The following is a 19,996-nucleotide window of genomic DNA, read 5'->3' as shown; positions in this document are numbered from 1 at the left end:
ACAGGTAATTATTAAACTTCTAGACCTGAAAAAATTAAGGATTTTTAAACATTAAATGCACAAAACACACCTTATGTAAGAAAAATTGTTGCCTTGCAGGAGGCATTGTGAGTGAATTTCTTTTGCGTACTGCATTCCCAGGGAAGGATGTCAAAGAGAGATAGATCTACTGTGTTTGTTTGTTTTGTAGAAAAAAAAAATATCTCTAACCTGCAAATATACTTTAAATTAGTTCACAAAACTCAGACACCAAATCTGCTGTAATTGATGTATACTGTGTATTCATGTCTGTACAGTGAGTTTGGGAAATGCATTCCAGGTCTATTAGCTCCTGGTTTTGGCTGCATTGGTTTGCTGGAAGTCTGTGAGTAAAATCATATATGCCTAGTGTGCTCATTTACATGCCAGAATCTGGAAAATCTTTCATCCCACGGCTGAACTACTTAATTGTTCTGCTTGTATCCAGGCGCCAGAAGCTTTGTATGAACAGTGTGCTCTTCTCTGGTGATTCATTTATGATGGGATTTCAGAAATTCAAGTTGTAGTCCTTTCCAGCTTTGCTGTGGCTTTCTAAAATATGTGTATTTGAATTTTTAAGTTATAAAGCTTAGAACTAAAAATTATTATAAATCATGCTGTCTACCTCAATCAGAAACTGTATATCCATTTGTCAGCTCATCTTCTGTACCCTGTGTGATTGATATCATTTATTGAAAACTTGTATAGTATTTGGAGATATTCTTATGCATATGTTTGTACAATAGAATTTCTCCTTGTTCTGGACCATATGAAGCAGAAAAAGCAAATACTTGCAGTTACTTCAAACTCCTTAGAAGTTATAACTCCCAGACATGTACAACAGGAGAAATTTTTCTTTCTTTGTTATTTCCTTTGTTCCTAAACCACTATTAATCATATAATCAGTTTGGGGTTTTTTTTAAATGGAAGAATGAGAGGCTCTAATATTGAAATGAGAGATGTCCTGGTGTCCTGGTTCTCACTGTGATGTGTTTTGTTTTGTCTTATTTTTATGTCATTTTAGACAGAAGACATGAATGGCTGGTATCTGACTGACTTGCCAGGTCTCATCCGAGTTACCCCCAAGCAAAAGAGATTTGATGGGCATCAACAGTATAGCATCAGCAATGTGGCTGCTCGAAAAGTACTGCCACAGACTTATTATTGGAGTGCACCCAGTTCTTATTTGGGCAACAAAGTAAGTGCAGATGGTACTTGCCTAAATGCTAATTTGATTTCTTGAGAAAAGAAGTAAGGCTTTGAAGTGGGGTGAAACTGAGGGAAGATTAAATTGAATAGCTATTTGACCAGCAAAATTGCAAGCAGAAAGGAATCATGCTTATGGAGCATCCTTGTGAGGCAAAATGTTAAGCAGAGAAAATTAACTAAGAGTCTTTGACCTTGAGTGTTCTTCGGGCTTCTCCTGTCAAGTATTGGAGAAGTCTGTATAGTTTGCAGCATTATTTATTGAATGAATTAGCTGGTGTGTCATTCAGCTTGTCCTCTTCTCTACCCACCTTGTCCTCAGTTTTGAAAAACAGTTCCCTCGTCTGCTTTTCAGAGATATGTGTGTCAGATGTTGTGGGGGTGTGTTACAAAACTTGTGTTTGGCAAGAAACTTGTCTGTTGGAAGCTCCCTGCCCTAGAACTCCGAAAATTGCTGTTGTGAGCCCTGTGCCAGTTCTAATGCATATATTTATCCAAGTCTGCATGTGTCCATGCATGTACACACATATTCATGCCCTGCAGGTTAATTCCAAATATTTGCTTTCTAAAGTCTTGGATGCTTTAGTCGTCTGATTGTCAGGCTTCTCACCGTTAGACTTTCTGCTATCATGCAGGATACCTTCATGAAAGTCTTATTTTTTTCCATACAGTAGAATCAAGGACTGAATGAGTTCTAAATATGAAGAAAGCTAAACAGCCTTTCATTTAGCATAACCCCATATATGATAAAACTCATCAGAAATGCTAACACTAATGCACTTGAGCACATTTTCCTCTGTAGTCTCTTCAAAACAGTCATCCTCCTATTTTTTTTCTTCCTGTTGGCTGAAAATCAACATGACAGAAGGTAAGTGAGCATGTTGAAACTAAATAGCATCATTCCAAAGAACTGGGCATCCTGTTCATGGCCATAAATTATCAGGTTCATTTAGTGGGCAAGGGAGAGTTTCTTCTGTAATCTTCCATGTCTGGTGAACTTACCATGAGATACAAACTGATACTTTTCCAGGCAGAATTTCTTTCTGCTTCTGTTCAGTGAGCAAAATAATGGTAAGAATGTGCAAAAATGATTTGAACATGGAAGATATTTTTTCAGTATAATTTGGAGGCCCTTTGTGGTTACTGTCAGATATCTCTGTATGAATGAAGCAATTTGCCTTAATAAGTGAACCATATAAATTTTTGATACTACAATAATACTGAAAGCACTCACAAATTACCACAGTACATCTTAACTGTCATGTTGCGTTACATAGACTGTAGTCATAATGACATGCTTAGGCCATATGATTTGTGCTATGTAAAGCGAAATAGAAATAGAATATTGAGAGTCCTTATTTGTAAACTCAATAAAACATTTCTCTAAATGGCTGAAAATTGATAAAACCAAATAGCTGAAACTACATAAAACCATCCTTTCTTGAGAGTGATTGCTAGCTGTGTTACAGTAGAATAATTGGTATCTCAGAGCAGGCAAGCTTCTTTAACAGTTTGTGTCTCAGGAATTGTAGACAACTATTCAGGAATTTTATATCAAGATATACACTTCTATTGCAATTTATAAATCTTGTGTCACAGAAAACTACTCTTCCTTTTTACCATTAAAATTATTGCTCTTAAATTGAATAAGAAAAAGTAGTAACCATCCTGCATTTCCTAGTTTTCAAATATAGTTCAAAAGGCTTAATTAAAATAATTCTTTTAATATAAAGTTGGCATGTTGTGCATATACTTCCACGATGTTGACTGCAATATGTGTGCCATCTACTTGTTTTACGTCCATCTCCAAATGTTCTTTTGGCTGAGAAAAGCATAAGTAGGATGCTTCTGAGTGTGCAGCCCTCAGCTTTTTCTTTTTTGCCTAAATCTGGGTGGCACTAGCCTATGTGATACTCATCTCTGACTGTGTCCTTACAGACACATTATACCTAACAAGAGGTTATAGATGATACAAGATTATTGTTTGTCATAGTGGGACAAGAACATGGGCAAATTACTTTAACATCACCACTTCCTTTTAGTCTTATAAATGTATATGCTGCTACCAAAACTTAAACTTCGTTGTACAAACTCAGAATTTAATTTTTTTTTTAAATCCAGATATTTCACCTGTTTGTCTATATAATATGCATTTGAAGTGGAAAATTGAACACTGTTTCTGATGCAGAATATGCTTGGAAGTAATCTGGAGGAAATTAATTTATAGAAATAAAATAGCAGATAATTTGGAAGAACAGATTTAAAATGACTAGTATTAAGATTTTAGTAGGTATCATAAAACAGTTTATCTTCTTTGCTGCCTACGTTATCATAGCCTCCTGAACTAATGTTTGCAGCAATTATGAGGTCTTGTGGTTTGTCTTATTACTGAGTTACTGAAAAATTGTCTTATTCTGTCAACTCTGATTACATTTCAGGTGTTTGAAAACCCCATTTGGTTTTCATTAACAGTTTCTTAAATTGTTTTGACAATGGATTTGTAAGCTTATTTTAAATTTGAGTCCGTGCTAAAATATTTTATAAACTTGTCTGAAAGTGTTATGAGTTACATTCTGGTAATGTTTGATTAGACCACTGAAATGAAAGTATAAAATTCATTAAAAATTAGATACCAAACTCAGCAGGATGATGTGAAACTTACTCAAAGTCAGTGTGAGGGTTAGGTGTCCACAATGTTGCAGAAGCTGGAATTATGTATATACTCTGCCTCTTTTCTTTCCTTTGACACCTCAGCAAAAAGCAATTTGATAATTTGCATTCCGAGTAGAAGGTATTAGCTAAAAGAAAACATTAGATGGAGCACATCTAAATAAAGCCTTTCTCCCCCATCACACACATACATGAGGGGCAACTGAGGCCCTTGAGATTCCATGTGGAAACATCCACCTTTGGTCACAGAAAGTCTCTGCTACTGCAATATTTTTGTTCCCTGCTGAGGACCAGCTTTAACCATGAAGGCTGAGGTACACCATGCATCTTTCAGATGGTTAGGTCACTGCCCTTGGTCAGCATTCACAAGTTGGTTCAGTATTTAGGTGGAGGCCATTGTAGAATCCAGGTCTCTGAACATTATTAAGTCTCAACACTCAGCAGTCATACAGAAAATAGATAATACCCCTCTGACTGGGTTTTGAGCAGGTGTTAGTACTGCCATTACTCAGACTGCAAACAACATGATAGAAGCCCTAAAACCCTTCAGCTTCAAAACACTCTGCGTACTGGCATATTTTACTCAGACTGAGAAGTTTCTTGCACCAGATATTTTACAGGAGTCATTTGAACTATTTATACAGCATGATCCCATTCAGTGTAAGAAAAGTTAATGTGATTTGGTCCTTCATGCAGGGTATGTTGAAAATTAAAGCAGAAGATGCCAGGATAGCACATTATGTTTGTCAACTCGGTAGACTTAAGTGGCCATATGGTGGATACATTGTTCTTTCTCTGACCTCTAGTAAAAACTAAGACAACAGCTGAAAGTTTTTTGCAGAGTCTGTGCATGTAGAACAGGAAGGAAACTTGTCTGACTTAACACTGTCACTTCATTTATTTTGCCTGTTCTTTTATAATTAGTTGTGTAAACTATTTGCTGCCTTACAGAAGTCAGTATTTCTTTGACTCCAGAAATGAAGACACTGTAATAAGCCTGTAGTCAATATGTACAAACTTTAAAAATCTATCAGGCCTTTAAAAGTACTCTACTGTGGAAAGCTAAAGATTGGAATAGAGTGAGAGGTTTGTTTTGTGACATATTATCTATTGCAGACTGCCCAGAATACCTCATAGGATTAAATATTGAATTATAAAATAATCATAAGCTAGTCCTTGTGGCTTTTATGTTTATTTGCTTCCATTTGTTTTCATTTCTTAGGCAATTCTGATGCAAAAGGCAGCATAATGCAAAGCAAATTGCAGTCTACAGCTCCCAGGGGGAGGGAGGGAGTTGAAACCCAAAACATAAAGAAGCATAAATAATACAGTAATCAGCTGGAACAGAAATGCCATGATCAATTGTCCTAAATTATTAATGCATCTAAATCCAAAAAGCTTCATCTAGTACTGTCATGTTTTCAGAACTCAAGACTTTCTTATTCATAGGATATGATAGAGTTAGATAGATCCACAGTTCTCTTTCTTGCTTTTACTGGCTGCCTCAAAAGGGAGAAAATCCAACTTAACACCTTTTGGTATAAATGGATGAGATGAAAATTAAATTGTGTTTGGAAGCTACATTTTTATATCACCAGATTGTTTTGAAATTCAGTGGCCTCATAAAAAGCAGTTAGTGACCCAGCCTATGTAATTCCAACATTCAGCTGTGTCTAAAGTTTAGCCAGCAGACTGATTTTTTTGAGCATGTGTCTGTATTGCTTTTATTGTCAGGGAAGCTAAGTAGTGAAACTTAAGTAGGATTATGTGATCTCCCTTTCTGCACCTTTAGAAGATAAGTCTTTCTTTCACTTGATCATATGAAAAGTTTAAGCCCTCATGTAGAAGATTTGGTTACCTAGTGCAAACGACTGTCCAAGTCTAAGCAGGCCACCATTAAGTAACATAATGGCAGTGCTTAAAGTAGATGTTGAGGCAGTGATGTTAAGTCCAGTACTTGATGATGAATTTGTCTTTTTTGTACCCTCAGCACAGAAATGAGTTCCAGCCCCAGATCTGAATGTGTAATGAATAACATCTCCAAGCTTGCAAAAGTGAATTGGGGATGGAGTAGGGAATATGATCCTCAAGTATAAGGCATAGCATATAAAAAACAATTTTGTATGGACATTTATTGATTCTTAATGTTCTGTAAGTTTGAGTAGGATGAAATAGTGAAGTTATATGTAAGTTATCCATATTTGTAAAAGAAACAGTAATAGGCATCTGCAGCACATAGTATGCAAGAAAACTCCATTCAGAGTAATGCTCCTGAAGTTACTCAGAGTTGCTACAGCTATCGCATTTTTTAATTAATGTCAACAGCCAACACATGGCAGAAAATTAAAATGATTAATTTGAACCTAAAGAAATATATCTTTTGTAAGGGCAGCTACTTCAATGTCTTTTGTCTTTAATGTTTGAATGCATTCTTCTGATAAAAAGCTGGTTTAGTTTATTGATATGCTTTTATTTTTTAACAAGTAAACCTTAAAATAATGTAAATAATATATTTTTATTTTAAATTACAGCCTAAATTACCTTGACTGTAATTAAGTCACTATCGTAATCAGACTCTGTCTAAAGTGTGAAGAGTTTTTCAACCAAATGTGCTGTTTATTTTATTAGCACTTACTTCACTATTGTCCCTAAAAAATGAGATAATAGGCAAATTTAGGATGAGGCAGACAGCAGGAATACAAGTGATGAACAAAACATTTTAAAGATCTGAACTACAGCTGTCTGATCTTTCCTTTAAGTTTACTTAATTTGTATTACATGATTGGGTTTAGATTCCTTATCTTTCATAGAATCATGCAATGGTCAGGGTAGGAAAGGGCCTTAAGACCAGTTCCAATGCACCTGTCATGGACAGGGACACCTCACACTAGACCTTGTTGCCCAAGGCTCTGTCCAACCTGGCCTTAAACACTGCCAGAGATGGAGCATTTACCACTGCTTTGAGCAGCCTGTTCCAGTACCTCACCACCCTCAGAGTAAAGAACTCAGATCTTTGCTGAAATATTCTCACAGTGTGGCGCCATGAAATGAGACTGAGGGGAGGGCAGGTGATGTCTCTGCATTTTTTCACTGCTGTGATTAGCCAAATTTTTCTTGATCCCCAGCACAAATTGAAAACTTATCAGGACTGTCCTATTGGGAGTTCAGCTAACTGTGACTGTCAAGAACCACCAAGACATAAGTAAATTTTGCACACTTCACTCCTCATTAAAGCTTTTAATAAAGTTTGGATAGCCTGTTGGGAGTTCAAGTTCAGCCATTACTGTGATTGCAAGGAAAACTAAGGATGCCCAGTAGACTGTTAGGGCCTCTGTGCCTTGGAAATGAGTTGAAGCAGGGCTTAGAATCTGGCTAGGTGAGTCCACTGACTGCAGTATTTCATGTTTCCCATGATACATTTAAAATCTTTGTGCTAAAATCATCTTATACTACCGTAGAGAAAAGAGAAAATTTATTGTTGGTGAAATTATTTCATAAATCTCAAGTGTCCTTTGCGTTACCTGCCTACCCAAGTCTGCCTTGAAGGCAAGAGGTTTAATCAGTAGTGGCAGTTGAAAACTGGAGGAAAAACAAGAAAGAAATAGAGTAGTTTTGCAAAAGAAGAGGTACGAATACTGGAGAGAGAATACTGACAGGTGTTAGGAAATAATGAAGAAGAAAACAAATTGGGGAATATAATATACTTGCCAGATTGAAGAGTTTTACTCTTCTTATCCCTAATCCCAAATACTAAAATACTGAAGGATCCACAAAGCAGAAGAAAAAGGAAAAGAATCTTTGACTTGGAAAGAGTGGTGATTTGTACTAAGAGCTGATCAAAATGCGAAGAAGCATTGTGATGGTGATTCCTAAGATAGAGATAGTTAAATTAAACAGTAGTTAATTAAGACTGCAGAGGAAAACTGTAGCTTATGAAAGGGAGGATATGTAGGGGTTTTGTTCCTTTTGTATGCTTTTGCATGGTAAGTACATCTTCAGCAAATAAGCATTTGCTTTGAAAATTGTATTTGGAGTTCCTTCTTGATCACAGGTTACCTGGAAGTAAAGGGTTTAATGGACTTTTGCTCAATTTATGCCCTTTTATTATTCAGACAGAATTTATAGTCCAGACATCTAGTTGATACTGGGTTACAGAGGAGTGTGATGAAGGAATATATGCCCATCACCAAAAAGGTATAAGTAAGAGCTACTGAAAGGTCATTTGTGAAATGTGAGAGTCCCAAGGAGGTAATGTTTGGTTTCTAGATTTCCCTTTATGAGTAATTGACTTGCTGTTTCTGTTTGATTTACCTGCCTCCCCCCTGCATTTTACTCTAAATTTAAATTAATTATAACAACTTGAAGTAGAATGAAATTGAAATTATTTAGTTTATAACTCATTAGTAAAACTGCGTGATGCCATTGGGCTTTAGTTTTGTAATTTTGTGGTGTTCAACCTTGGCTTTCTGTATCAAAAAGGCAGTATGCACAAGGGCAAAATAATGAGAATTTCAGAATGGGACATGGGAACCAGCCTTTTCTGCAAACTATTTGTAGTACTTTCAATCTGTGCTATGTTGTATTTGAAGTCTAGCATGCTTAGTAGCACTTGACAATCTCAGCTTGTCTAAACAAGATGGATAAATTCTATTATTTCCATTTTACATATAGGAAATAGCATTACTTTTCATCTGTCTTCAGAGTCTAAGTTTTGGTGCCTAAACTTTATGGACTAACTTTACCTTGTGTCATCAAAAATTTTTAATACCAAACCGGTGTAGCACAGATGCCCGATCCAAGTGCTAGTCACCGGCGTACAGATGCATTGAAGAGGTATACGCGTGTGAATTTGTGTGACACATATTTTTGCGACATTGTATGGGTGTCATGTTAATTTTTCATCATTTCATAGATCTGAGACGCCTGATCCAACTGACTTTATTAATGGCATATTACATCAGTTATCATTAACAAAAAGGTTGAATATTTGTACAACAAAATATTGGCAGGAGTCATTCATTTTTAACACACAAAACACCATTGCTAACTATAATATAGAGGAAAGGAGAGCAGTCTGTTAATGGCTGAAAATGGTAAAAATTCAGTTAAGTTATTAGTGAAAAAAAAACCTGACGCTCTCAAAGTGTGTACAAAAAGCTGCTTTTATGTTCTGTTATGTTACGTTATGTTTTTTTAAATGTTATTTTATTTTGGTGTTCACTAATGGAGGGAAGTAATCAGTTCCACAGCTAAGCATAATAAAAATTGAGTAATTTTGTAAATTCTGTATATTCTTGACTTTTTCATAAGTCATTGGTGAATGGTATGGCAACTATGGTGCGACTGCCTTGCAAACTCTAATTTTGAGGGGGTGATATTCCATACTTACTAAATTTCCAGTCAGTCATCCAGAAAGTAAATACAAAAATTATCACTTTTGTGTATTTTAGTTTAATAAGAAAAAGACAAATAAAGGCAGTCCATCAGATAGTCTGATATGAGCAAAATATTTTAACATCTACACTGGGTGTAGCTGGGCTGCATTTAACTATCATATTGGTGTGTATGGTGCTGTGTGCTGTATTTGTTTCTAAACCTGTGTTGGTACACCAGTATTTTGTCCCTTGCTGAGCAGAGCTTGCACAGTGCCAAGGCTTTCTCTCCAACCCTTCCCCCTGATCCATAACTCTTTTCACTTCTGTTTCTTCCCCATCCCATGGGAGAAAAGAGTATGTGAAAGGTGGGTGTTTGGCTGCTGGCCAAGGTCAACCCACCACACCACCATTGAAAGTGATGGTAGAAATAGAAACTTGAAGCCTTTGACAATGCAGCAGTTGCAAAGGAAGTTTTCAGTATGGCTGCAATATACTGACAAATAATTGAACAAATAAATGGTAACTAGAAATGACAAGAAAGTAGCACAATAGAGAGATTGAATTACTGGTTTAGTTCTAACTTGTCTTTTCATAAAGTCATTATTCTAAATATTTTAATATTCTGGGTCACGCTTTGGATTAACATCTGAACAGAGTATGAAGTATACTTTAAATCCCATAGGTCCTGTGTTTCATATTCACTATTCCTTCTGTTTCATCTACCCTATCATTACCTGTTTGCTAAAGATTTCTGAATGGACCCATACTGCTTCATTAAATCTCTAGAAGGCAAAATGAGGTCCGTTACTTTACATTCCTATTAAGTTTACAGACTGGAAGATGATCATTAGCAGGAAAGAATGATGAGGAAAAAACTATTTTCTAGAGAGATCCTCTAGTTAACTACAACTAATTTCTTTAGAAAGCAAACTTCAGTGGAAATTTTAAATATTCAGTAGATTTCTAGAAGGGTTACCCTACCTACAGAATGTATTTGCCTTTGCCTTCCCAGACCTGAGACAAAGGAGTTAAGACCAGACACTTGGCATATTGAAGGGCTATTAATGTGCTACAACCCCAGTCTGAATTGTGATGAATTATTAAACAAGTGGTTTGTTGGGTGATTGAATATTACCTGCAAAGCGCTGCTTGTCTCCTTGAGGCACATCCTGAGCTAAGTGAATTGAGCCAATTAGACTGACTGTCTCTTCAATGAGTTGTGACCCATCAATGGTAATAGCTTATTGTGATGATAAATGAACCCATCTCTCAAACTGAAGCCTGAGTGCACACTTCAGCAGTTTCCCTGAATCATAGGGCCATTACCTATCAACTTCAGATTGACAACAATGAGAGCAGATAGCATGCATGAGTAGACACAGATGATTGTTTTACCCAAATGAATATATTTGCACTTAATTTTCGTGATGTTTTGTGGTGTTGTTTGCTGTTTTTTTTTTAAATACTTCTGCCTGAACATTCCATATTTAGCTAGAAGTGCCTAACATTTCTCACAATATGTGCAGTACCACCCTTCTCTCCTGAGATGGCTGAATGAATTTCTGGTTGGCATTCTACAGGCCTTTTCAGTCCCAAAGGCACTCTATGTTATGATACAGGTGAATCCTTTTTTTAAATGTAAGAGTTTATTTTGTTTGTTTGGCCCTCTTAGCCCTATCAACTTACTTTCCAGAGGTAATTTCCTCAGAAAAATAAGCAACATTGAGGAACTCTAATTACCAGTATTTTTTATTATTTGATTACAAGCTTTTGAAATATCATGAAACGCTTAGACACTTCTAGACCAGTTCCTTGATTAGTTTAATTCTTCCTGGAGGCAGGAAATTTTTTTCATAGTGAAGGGAGTGGTTTTACCAACTTTCTGTGTCAGTTTTCTTCTGGGCTTTTTTGGTTGCTGTGTCCCCCACAAGGATTTCAAGTGTATTTTATTAATTAAAAATGCCAGAGATACATACCATCAATTTACTGCCATGAAAGAAGATCTTGGTTGTTACTTAATTTTTTAACATAAAATTACATAAGATAAATGGCTTTATATATTCCTAAACCAGATCTCAGTTATCCATAAGGTAGCTGCATTCTGCTCTGAAAGTGTGGCTTGGAGTGAGTACTCCTTAAATGAAAGGCTTTAAGCCATGCAATGAGTCAGTCAACCCAGCCTCTCTATACCCATGCTTCTCTTATGCTTCATAGCAGAAAGTATCCTGCAACATGCCCTGGTGAGCCATGTCTCACTGCAGTCCACACTTTACTGTGCAGTCAGTAAGACAAAGCTTATATGATTCTATGCTTGCTTTGCTGTGAACTGGGTAGCATGCTTCCAGCAATATTCATGGATATAAATACAATGAAGAGTAATCCATCATTTTCTATCAATATTCTATCGTCCATGCTCCAGAAAACCACAGCACAGTATTTCATTTCCCTTGAAGTTTTTCTGAAGCTCAAGTGATCAAAGTATGTCATATTATAGAGGAACTTTTTCTTCTTACATATTTTAAATTAAATGCAACAATGCAGAGCTATACATACATCTAATAATTTTAAATGTTTGCCAAATAAAAAATAAAAAAAGGCAAACCCAGCAGAATAAGATAAAGACACAAAAAAAAGTCAAAATCCAAGCAAACAGTAAAGTAAAAAAAAGTAAATTAAACTCAAAGAAAATAGATCTGTATTCTGTTGTCATTAGCTGTGGAAACAAGATTTCCTAGCTTAATAAACCTAGGCAGTTTAAACTAATAAAACTGGTGGACTGAAACTGTGTTTTTTAACCTACCAAGATTTGTAAAACCAAATGCCTTCAAAGCTAACCAAATAAATAGATACATTGTTTAGTCAGCTGTGTCTTATTACTTAAATGTTGTGAGCTAATTCTGTTTAATCTGCTCTGATGAAAAGTCCTTCTGAGAAAGAACTTCCTACAGTTTTGTTGCTGAGATTCATCTTATGTGATGTGCAGTCCTGTTAATTTATTCCTCTCTTTCATAAGTGATGTGTTAGGGTTAGATGCACAAAAACCTGCTTTTGTCACTGTCCTGTGTCTTTTGTTTTATATCAAATATATGCTAAATATATGTTTGAATATAAATAGCTTTATTGTCTCATCTGTTGAACAAAAATATGAATGTATGACACAGGATGCAAGAGAAAAAACTAGCTACATAAGATTAAAAAGCCTTAGAACCTTCATATAGAAAAATAAAGACAATATTTCTTAAACAAATCTCAAGCTTTTATATTAAACCTACCTGACAATTCCCATTAAAATATAGGTTTGGCTTTTTCTACCAACATTTTTCAAAATTTCCTTATAGAATAACTGTAGTGAGATACTTTGCATCAGATTTTGGACAATGTCTGACCCTGTCTGACATTACTGGAAATTCTGTGTTCTATGTGTGTCTTTGCAGACCTGTCACTCCTGTTTCCTTCCTTCATTACTGAAAAGGTCCTAGCAATAGTAGAACAGTTTTAACATTTGAGAACAAATACAGCACTTGAAAATCTTTTATTCCCACCATGAATATGATAAAGTAGATGTCCTTATCAGTAAGTCACCAGACTCATTACCAGGTCTTACCAGAGCTCCAGGAAACAAGGCATCCCTCTGCCTTCAATACTCAAGGAGGTAAATAGTAGCTGAAAGATTTGGGAGAGTCAGAAGAGCTCACCAAATCTTAGCGTATCTACTGACTGTCCTTGCGCTGAGTCTCAGTTTCAGATTAAGTAGAAGTGCATTTGCTGCAGACTCTGAGACCTATATTAAAATGTTTGACAAAACACAACTGTGAATACAATTTACAGAGTTGCAAACCTAATATTTTTTCTGAAAATTACAGACAAAAGTAACATTAAATAAGAGAAATACTTACAAATTTATAATGCAAGTTTTTGGGGAAAAAAAAATCTATGAAGTTCAAATGCTTTATTTAAAATAATGAAAGCAGCATCTTTCCCCTTCAGTTACATTTGTTTATAAATACTCTTACTGACTGTAGTGTACTTTCAGTCTCCTGTCTATATACTTGACTCATAGCCATTGAAAGAATTACTCTAGGCAGTTTCTCTGTCTAATTTCTTTCCAGTATCACGACGTGTTTTCTATGCTTGCTTTTGAGAAGATAATTCTCAGCTATCTTCTGTAGATGCATTGTACAGAGTGTTAACTTTGTTCTGATTACAACTGTATATTCCAAAAAAACAAAGTGCTTTTGCTTCCCTCTCAAGATTTTTACATGATAGTGCTTTCAATTTGTCTTTCAGTATTTTGGATAGCTAAATGTTGCATGTTATGTTTAGAAAATGGTGGTTCTTTTACAACAAGCAAATGTCATTTTTTTTCCATGTATGCAGCTAATGTAAAAATGTATCATAAATCTATAAAAAAGTATTTTTCTGCTTTCTTCCAAAGTTTCGCAGTGTTTCTAGTGTTTTGATATGTAGGCTTCCTTTATGTATTATGCATGTTTTATTATTAATTACCAATTAGAATGTGAATTTTTTATGTCAATTTCTGCATAAAAGATTGCAGAACTTGTAACTATGTTTTGCATAAGCAAAAGACTGTGTATTTCAAATACAGGAATTTTGGCCAGTTTGAATGTAATCAGGGTTTCTCAAACTGAAGATAGTAAGTTATTTACTTAGGGATATTATGAATTTTTTCTTACGTCTAAACAGATTTTGATCTGCACTACTAAAGTCCTTCTGACATTTTTTATGCACAAATTTATATTACAGCACAGTTTCATATTCAAATACTAAAATCTTCAGAGAGCTGAAAGGCCATCTATTGGATTCTCTGTTTAGGTACCTGAGATTTTTGTGATGCTCAGAGGTGTAGAGGAAAACCACAGCAGAAATAAGTGTAAAGTGTTTATAGTCAACCAGGTCTTTGAAAATGGTGTTTCAGAGTTTCTGCCTGTTAAAGTGTGCTGTTTTCTTGTGTGGGAAGCCCAGTTTTCATGGATACTAACAGTGTGTATTGACACTGTTGCAGCATTTAATAAACTATGGAAAACACTGGTTATTTGCTGAAATGTGTTTACTTTTCCTGAAGAATATGGTGAATTTAAGCTTCTATTGCAAAGCAGGGTTTATTTTGCTCTAGGCAGGTAGTGACTACTGCTTTAAAATAAGCGGATGTTAATTGATGCTTGAATACAGCTGATGTTATATTGGATAACATAGATGCAAATCCACATTACTAATGAAAAGATCCATCATAATGAATATATTACCATTTATGCTGAATTATTATGGCATCCTTATGGAAGGATAAATGACATCCATTGTAAAACCTAATGGATATCATTATGGTCAGTGTTAAAATAATGAATACCAAATGAATGCGTAATAGGAGGGACACTAAAACTAAATTTTATTCATTAGCTGTGTTGCTAGAAGTGTGTAAACAGTATCATAGATTTATGTACACAGTACATATGCTTTGGGCAATTTAGGACCATAAGAAAAACTTAAACATCGCAGCAAAAAGTTCTTAACCATTTCATTAGAAGTACATGTATGTGTTTAATGTAAAATACTGAAAGTACAAAGAAAACAGTTTGAATACTGCCCAAAAGGCCATAAATTCCTATAATTTTTTTTTTTTTGAGGGGGATGGGTATGCAAGTAAACTAAGATAGAAATCCCAACAATATCACAATGGCAATTACAAAAGCATTTTGTAATTTGTGTGTTTTATTATCCGGTGTGAACAAAAGCATGAATAGCTAGTAACTTCAGATGCCCTAATAATAACATCTGCTTGGGACAGTGTTCCGCATTCCATCAAAAGCACCCTGAAAGATAGCTCCAATTATGACTATATATTATTTTCACTGAACTCCTCAAACTTTACTGTGGGAGGTAATGTACATGAACAGGCTGCCCAAGGCAGTTGTGAATACTCCATTTTGCCAGTGTTCAAAGCCAGGTTGCAGGGGCCTTGAGCAAACTGATCTAGGTGTCCCTGCCCATCGTAGGGTGGTTGGAACTAGATGACCTTAAGGTCCTTTCCAACCCTAACCATTCTATGATTCTATAACTTCCCAAGGTTCTTAACAGCTGCCTATAGGTCTTCTTTGTCATTGTAAGCTCCCTGACGTCTTCTAATAAGTTCTCTCTATTACCTATTTAATTTTTTTATTTATTCCTTTTTAAAGTTTTATACCAACTCTCCGCAGGAAATTCAAATTGTCACAAGCTTTACAGACAATTATAATTGTCTCTAAAGTTGTCTCTAAAAATTGTATCTTAAAAAGTATAACATGGTCCCACTGAGTTCTGGGTTTTTTTTAGAGAGGAGAAAATGAAAAAGTGGAATTCTTTCAGTATGAGGTGTCCCTGCCCATGGCAGGGGGGTTGGAACTAAATGATCTTAGGTCCTTTCCAACCTTAACTATTCTGTGATTCTATGTTTCTGCTTCAAAGTTTCTCCTCCTTCCCAACACTGAGTTGCATTTGGAGATGGAAGCTGTGAAAACAATCACACCTGAGAGATTCTCATGCTGTAGAGACTGAGGATAAGGTACTGCTCCAAGAGTCAGTTTGCTTAATAACTTATGTCTGAAGTTACATTATCTACTTTTCTATCTTTTTTTAGAATCCAGCGAAGTTAGATCAATATCCTGAGGAAATGTGGCTTTCTATTTTAGGATATTTTACTCCTTGGCAAGATATTATCTCCATACAACATGTGTACAATATGGTACTAATTTATGTCTATGTTAGTCTGAAAAAAGCTGCCTTGCGCGGTGTATTACTTGGGCTTGCAACTATTACTTCAGACATTTTTAAATGCTCTTAAAATATCATGTACTTATTTTACTGTAAAATGATACTGTATTGAGCAGAGTCTGGAGTTGTAACTGTATTGAAATGGCAGCCTAATAAATTAATTTTTGTCATTAACTTCTCATTCCAGTAGGCTGAAACTGGGGTAATAAAATGGCACTTGGGCCCAAAGTCAATGCACAGACTTCTGTGTTTAACCATTAGATGGCACTTGGATGGAGTGAGTTTTAAATACACAGGTCGTATTTTCAAAACTGAAACCAATAGTTTACAAAGTAGTTTTTGAGCTACGTTGTCAGAAGTGTTGTTCACATTGGTACTTTAATGTCAAATCTATATTAATAAATTAAGAATTTCCAGGACCTGTCCTCTAGTTTTGAGGCCACTGATACGGCCATACTGTTGAAACACTATTTTATTGAATTAATAGCAACTATTTGTAAAAGTGTAGTGTAACTTATAAAATAATTATATCACTTTACAATACCTAAATCTCTCATCCTCCAAAATAGAATTGCCCAATCTATACTCTAATTTGAGAATGGCTCCTCAACCATACTGACTCCCAGACTTATCCTGGAAGAATTTAGGAGAGGCTCCTAGAGACTCCTTTAGTTACTATTTTCTCTTCCATCTGTGCTAATATTCTGAACTTCTTTGGAGTTAAGCATAACTACGTACATCTAGTTGAGTGTAGAAAAACTTCAAATCACATTAATTGTTTAGCAAGATGAAAATCACTAGAGAAAACAGTTTTAAGCAGTTTAAACAGTTGTGATTTGCTGGCTAACCGTATAGTTTACTAAATGAACTTCCTAAATGGGAAATGCAGAAACCTTGCCAAATAATCTGTTCTGTTCTGGTGTGTTAAGTTCACAAGCCAGTCTTGATGGCTCCCTATGTAACTAGAGGAGACAAATTCCCCCAAAGGGCAATTCATAGCACTGACTCTACATGAATTTAGGGATATGCAGTTCTGACAGGAGAGAGACTAGGAATATCATCTCTAAAACTAAATGAGGCATCTAATATTAACTGGGGTTAGGGTTCTTGCAGTTCCCACTTAAACTTGAAAGTATCCTATTTTGAAAAAATATTTTAAAATGCTTAAAAAAAGTAAATAAAAGGGACCAAACCTCTGTCCCATTCATGAGAAGTACCTTAGTTTGTAATATTTGTTGAAAATTTCTTTTACAGTCTGCACTGGACACTTTGCCTTATAAAGTAAGCTTAAATATAAGAAGTCTCATTGTGCCACTGTTATTAGATTTGTGATAGAATCCTGTACAAACAAGCTGGATATCCTGTGTAATAAGACCCAGATGTCCCAATTACTTAAAACGTTTCACAAAAATAATCATGTTGTTTTTCTCAGTTTACACATGAAACTAAGATACAGCATCCTGTGTGCAACAGGCTGTAGGGAAACTACAGTCAATATAATTTATAAATAATGGCTTACACTACCGAAATATTTATATGCACATTACTGAAATGTTTATATGTGGCAGATAAGAAAATATCAGTTTTCTAAACTGTAACTGTTAAAGCAAAACACAAAATATGTATACTTTCCTAGAGTCATCTCATAATTGCAAAGATCATTTCTCTATCCATTCATGGCTGCATATTGACCCAGTGGCAAATAAAATTAGTGCTTATATGAAAAAGTTAATAAATACTTATGGGCTTTAGTTTTCTGCATAAGATGAAGCAACTGGAAATCAGTCAACAGCACATGACCAGTCAGCAGCAGCACATCAACACTCAGTTTGTAGATCCTTAGTGGTCTAAAGCAGTATTTATTAAATAATTGTCTTTTCTATATTGCTGTCAGCAGAGTGGTGTAAATGTTCTGAGCTTGCTGTATATGATCTATGTTATGTATTAATAACTGAATTCCCAATTTCCACAGTCTAGACTGTTTCTAGTCCTTAACTGAAGCATCTCTTCATGCAATAATTAATTTTTATGCCATTTTGCACCAACTTGATGTCAGGCATCAATAAAAAAATTCTGACCAAAGTCATTTATATAGCAGAGTAGACAAAAGCAATATAGGCAGACAGTATATTTAAGTAGGGAGATAGAAGAGAAAGTGAGTTGAGAAGTAGTTTTAATTTCATAGAGACACATGAGAAGAACCGAGTGAAAATAAGGTCATCCTGTGCTTAGATAGATTTCCAGGAAAATATAGCTACTTAACTTCTGTGGGAAAGAATTTAAATTAAATGTGCTGAAAGCTGCATAAATATTTGTGCCACCCAAGAGAATGTGAACATAACAACAGTTCATGTCCTGCTGGACAGTCAGTGCTTTCATACCCTGCTTTGAACTTTAGCAGGAACTTTACAATGTCCTGGGGGCCTGCCCTTAAAAAGCAGAAACACCTGGTTTTTTAGAACACAGCAAATAATATTGTGCTGTGGAGACACCTGTGGTTATGGTGAGTGGCCAAACTTACAGTCAGTCGTATACCCACTTAAAGTATCTAGCTCACATATTTGTTCCATACTTTGACCTTCTCACCGTCTCTTCTTCCTTGCAGCAGCAGGATTTTTAATCTGAAAAAGGATAGTAATAATTTGCACTGCAAGTAATTTATTTGCACTGGAATTAGTCAGCATTAATTTTAAAGGTAAGAAGATATAATCATGAAAGAAGACTAAGGATTCTAATAACATGGTAATCAAATGTGTCTGAGTGAGTCTTTCATTGGGCCATGAAATAAAAAACTTGGGGCAGAAGTTAATGGAAATTTGTTTGGATAAACTTTTGACAAAAACTTCTATAAAATGAAAAACAGAAGGTTTTTTTTGTTTTGTTTTGTGATGGGGTTTTTTTTCCAGTTAAAATAAAAAGCTGAAGGATTTCATTACAGGTCAAAGATTCCATTTGACCTGAAGCAGACGCAGAGTTTATTAAAATGAAAATAATTAACAGCACAGCTGTGGAAGACGGGTTCTATTTTATCAGTTTAGCCTCTGAAATATTTTTCAGATTAAATTGTTAGGCAAACATACTCAGATTTTCTGACTAGTTCCAGAACAAACGAAACAGCATTTTAAAAGTGAAATTACTTCATTATTAAAATGTAATAAGCCTGCTCAGATTGACTTAACTCTTACTCCAAATAATTTCATTGTAACAGTGATACATTCTTTATGTGCTCCTTCTCCTTCCTTCTTTTGCAGAGTAATGGAGACAATAAGAAATATTTTTAAAGCCTCCTTTAATGATATTGGCTCCTTTTTCTCTTTTTTTTGCATTCCCACAAAACAAAGTTAGACTTTCTTTGCTATTGCAGGAGATGCTAAGCTGTTCAAGAGCAGACTGGTTAGAGTGGTATAATGAAATATTTTCTATCCCTTATGTATTAGCAGTCTGACTCCTTCTTTCCAGATAAGGCTAAGCCAAATTAAATACATATCTCAATTAAAAAAAAAAAAGTTCATCTAAAGCTTTTCGATTTAGGGGTTGGACTACGTGATCTCCAGAGGTTCCTTCCAACCTCAACCATTTTATGATTAAGTACTAGTAGTAACTTTAAAATTATTAGAATTGTTACAATTATTAAAATTTTATTGTAAATTACTGCATTCTGCTGTTGTTTTCTAATCTCACACAGTCCTGTTACTCTCTGGTGAAGTACGCTACCATGACCTATTACAGAGATTAAGAGTCATACTAGAAACGCTAAATGCCAGTAGGTCTCATCAGGTTAAATGTAAAGCAGTGTGTTAATATGGGTAAACTGTTTTGAATACCTCATTTAGCTGCAGGTCTTTGCAGAACCCAGTCTGAAGATGCTGTGTTAAATTTTACAGTAAGTGCAAAATCTTATGCTGAAAACTGTTGAACAAATAATGTCAAATAGAACTTAACCATTTACTGTTCACTGCATC

General features: G+C 35.2%; 1 protein-coding gene across 7 annotated transcripts in view; it reads left to right on the top strand.

The window, feature by feature from the left end:
* The window catches only part of LAMA2 (laminin subunit alpha 2), a 361,801-nt gene that overhangs the window by 161,815 nt on the left and 179,990 nt on the right, over positions 1-19,996 (top strand). For all 7 annotated transcript variants that reach the window (XM_061378283.1, XM_061378279.1, XM_061378277.1 and 4 more), the window contains exon 12: positions 1,043-1,216. In XM_061378283.1, coding sequence (XP_061234267.1) covers positions 1,043-1,216 — 174 coding nt within the window. The remainder of the gene's footprint in view (positions 1-1,042; positions 1,217-19,996) is intronic.

Source organism: Neopsephotus bourkii, unplaced genomic scaffold, assembly GCF_033783945.1.
Source record: "Neopsephotus bourkii isolate Nb327-2 ecotype Australia unplaced genomic scaffold, CSIRO-AGI_Nbou_v1 NB_1765, whole genome shotgun sequence".
NCBI lineage: Eukaryota > Metazoa > Chordata > Aves > Psittaciformes > Psittacidae > Neopsephotus > Neopsephotus bourkii.
This window is presented reverse-complemented; position numbering and strand designations above follow the sequence as displayed.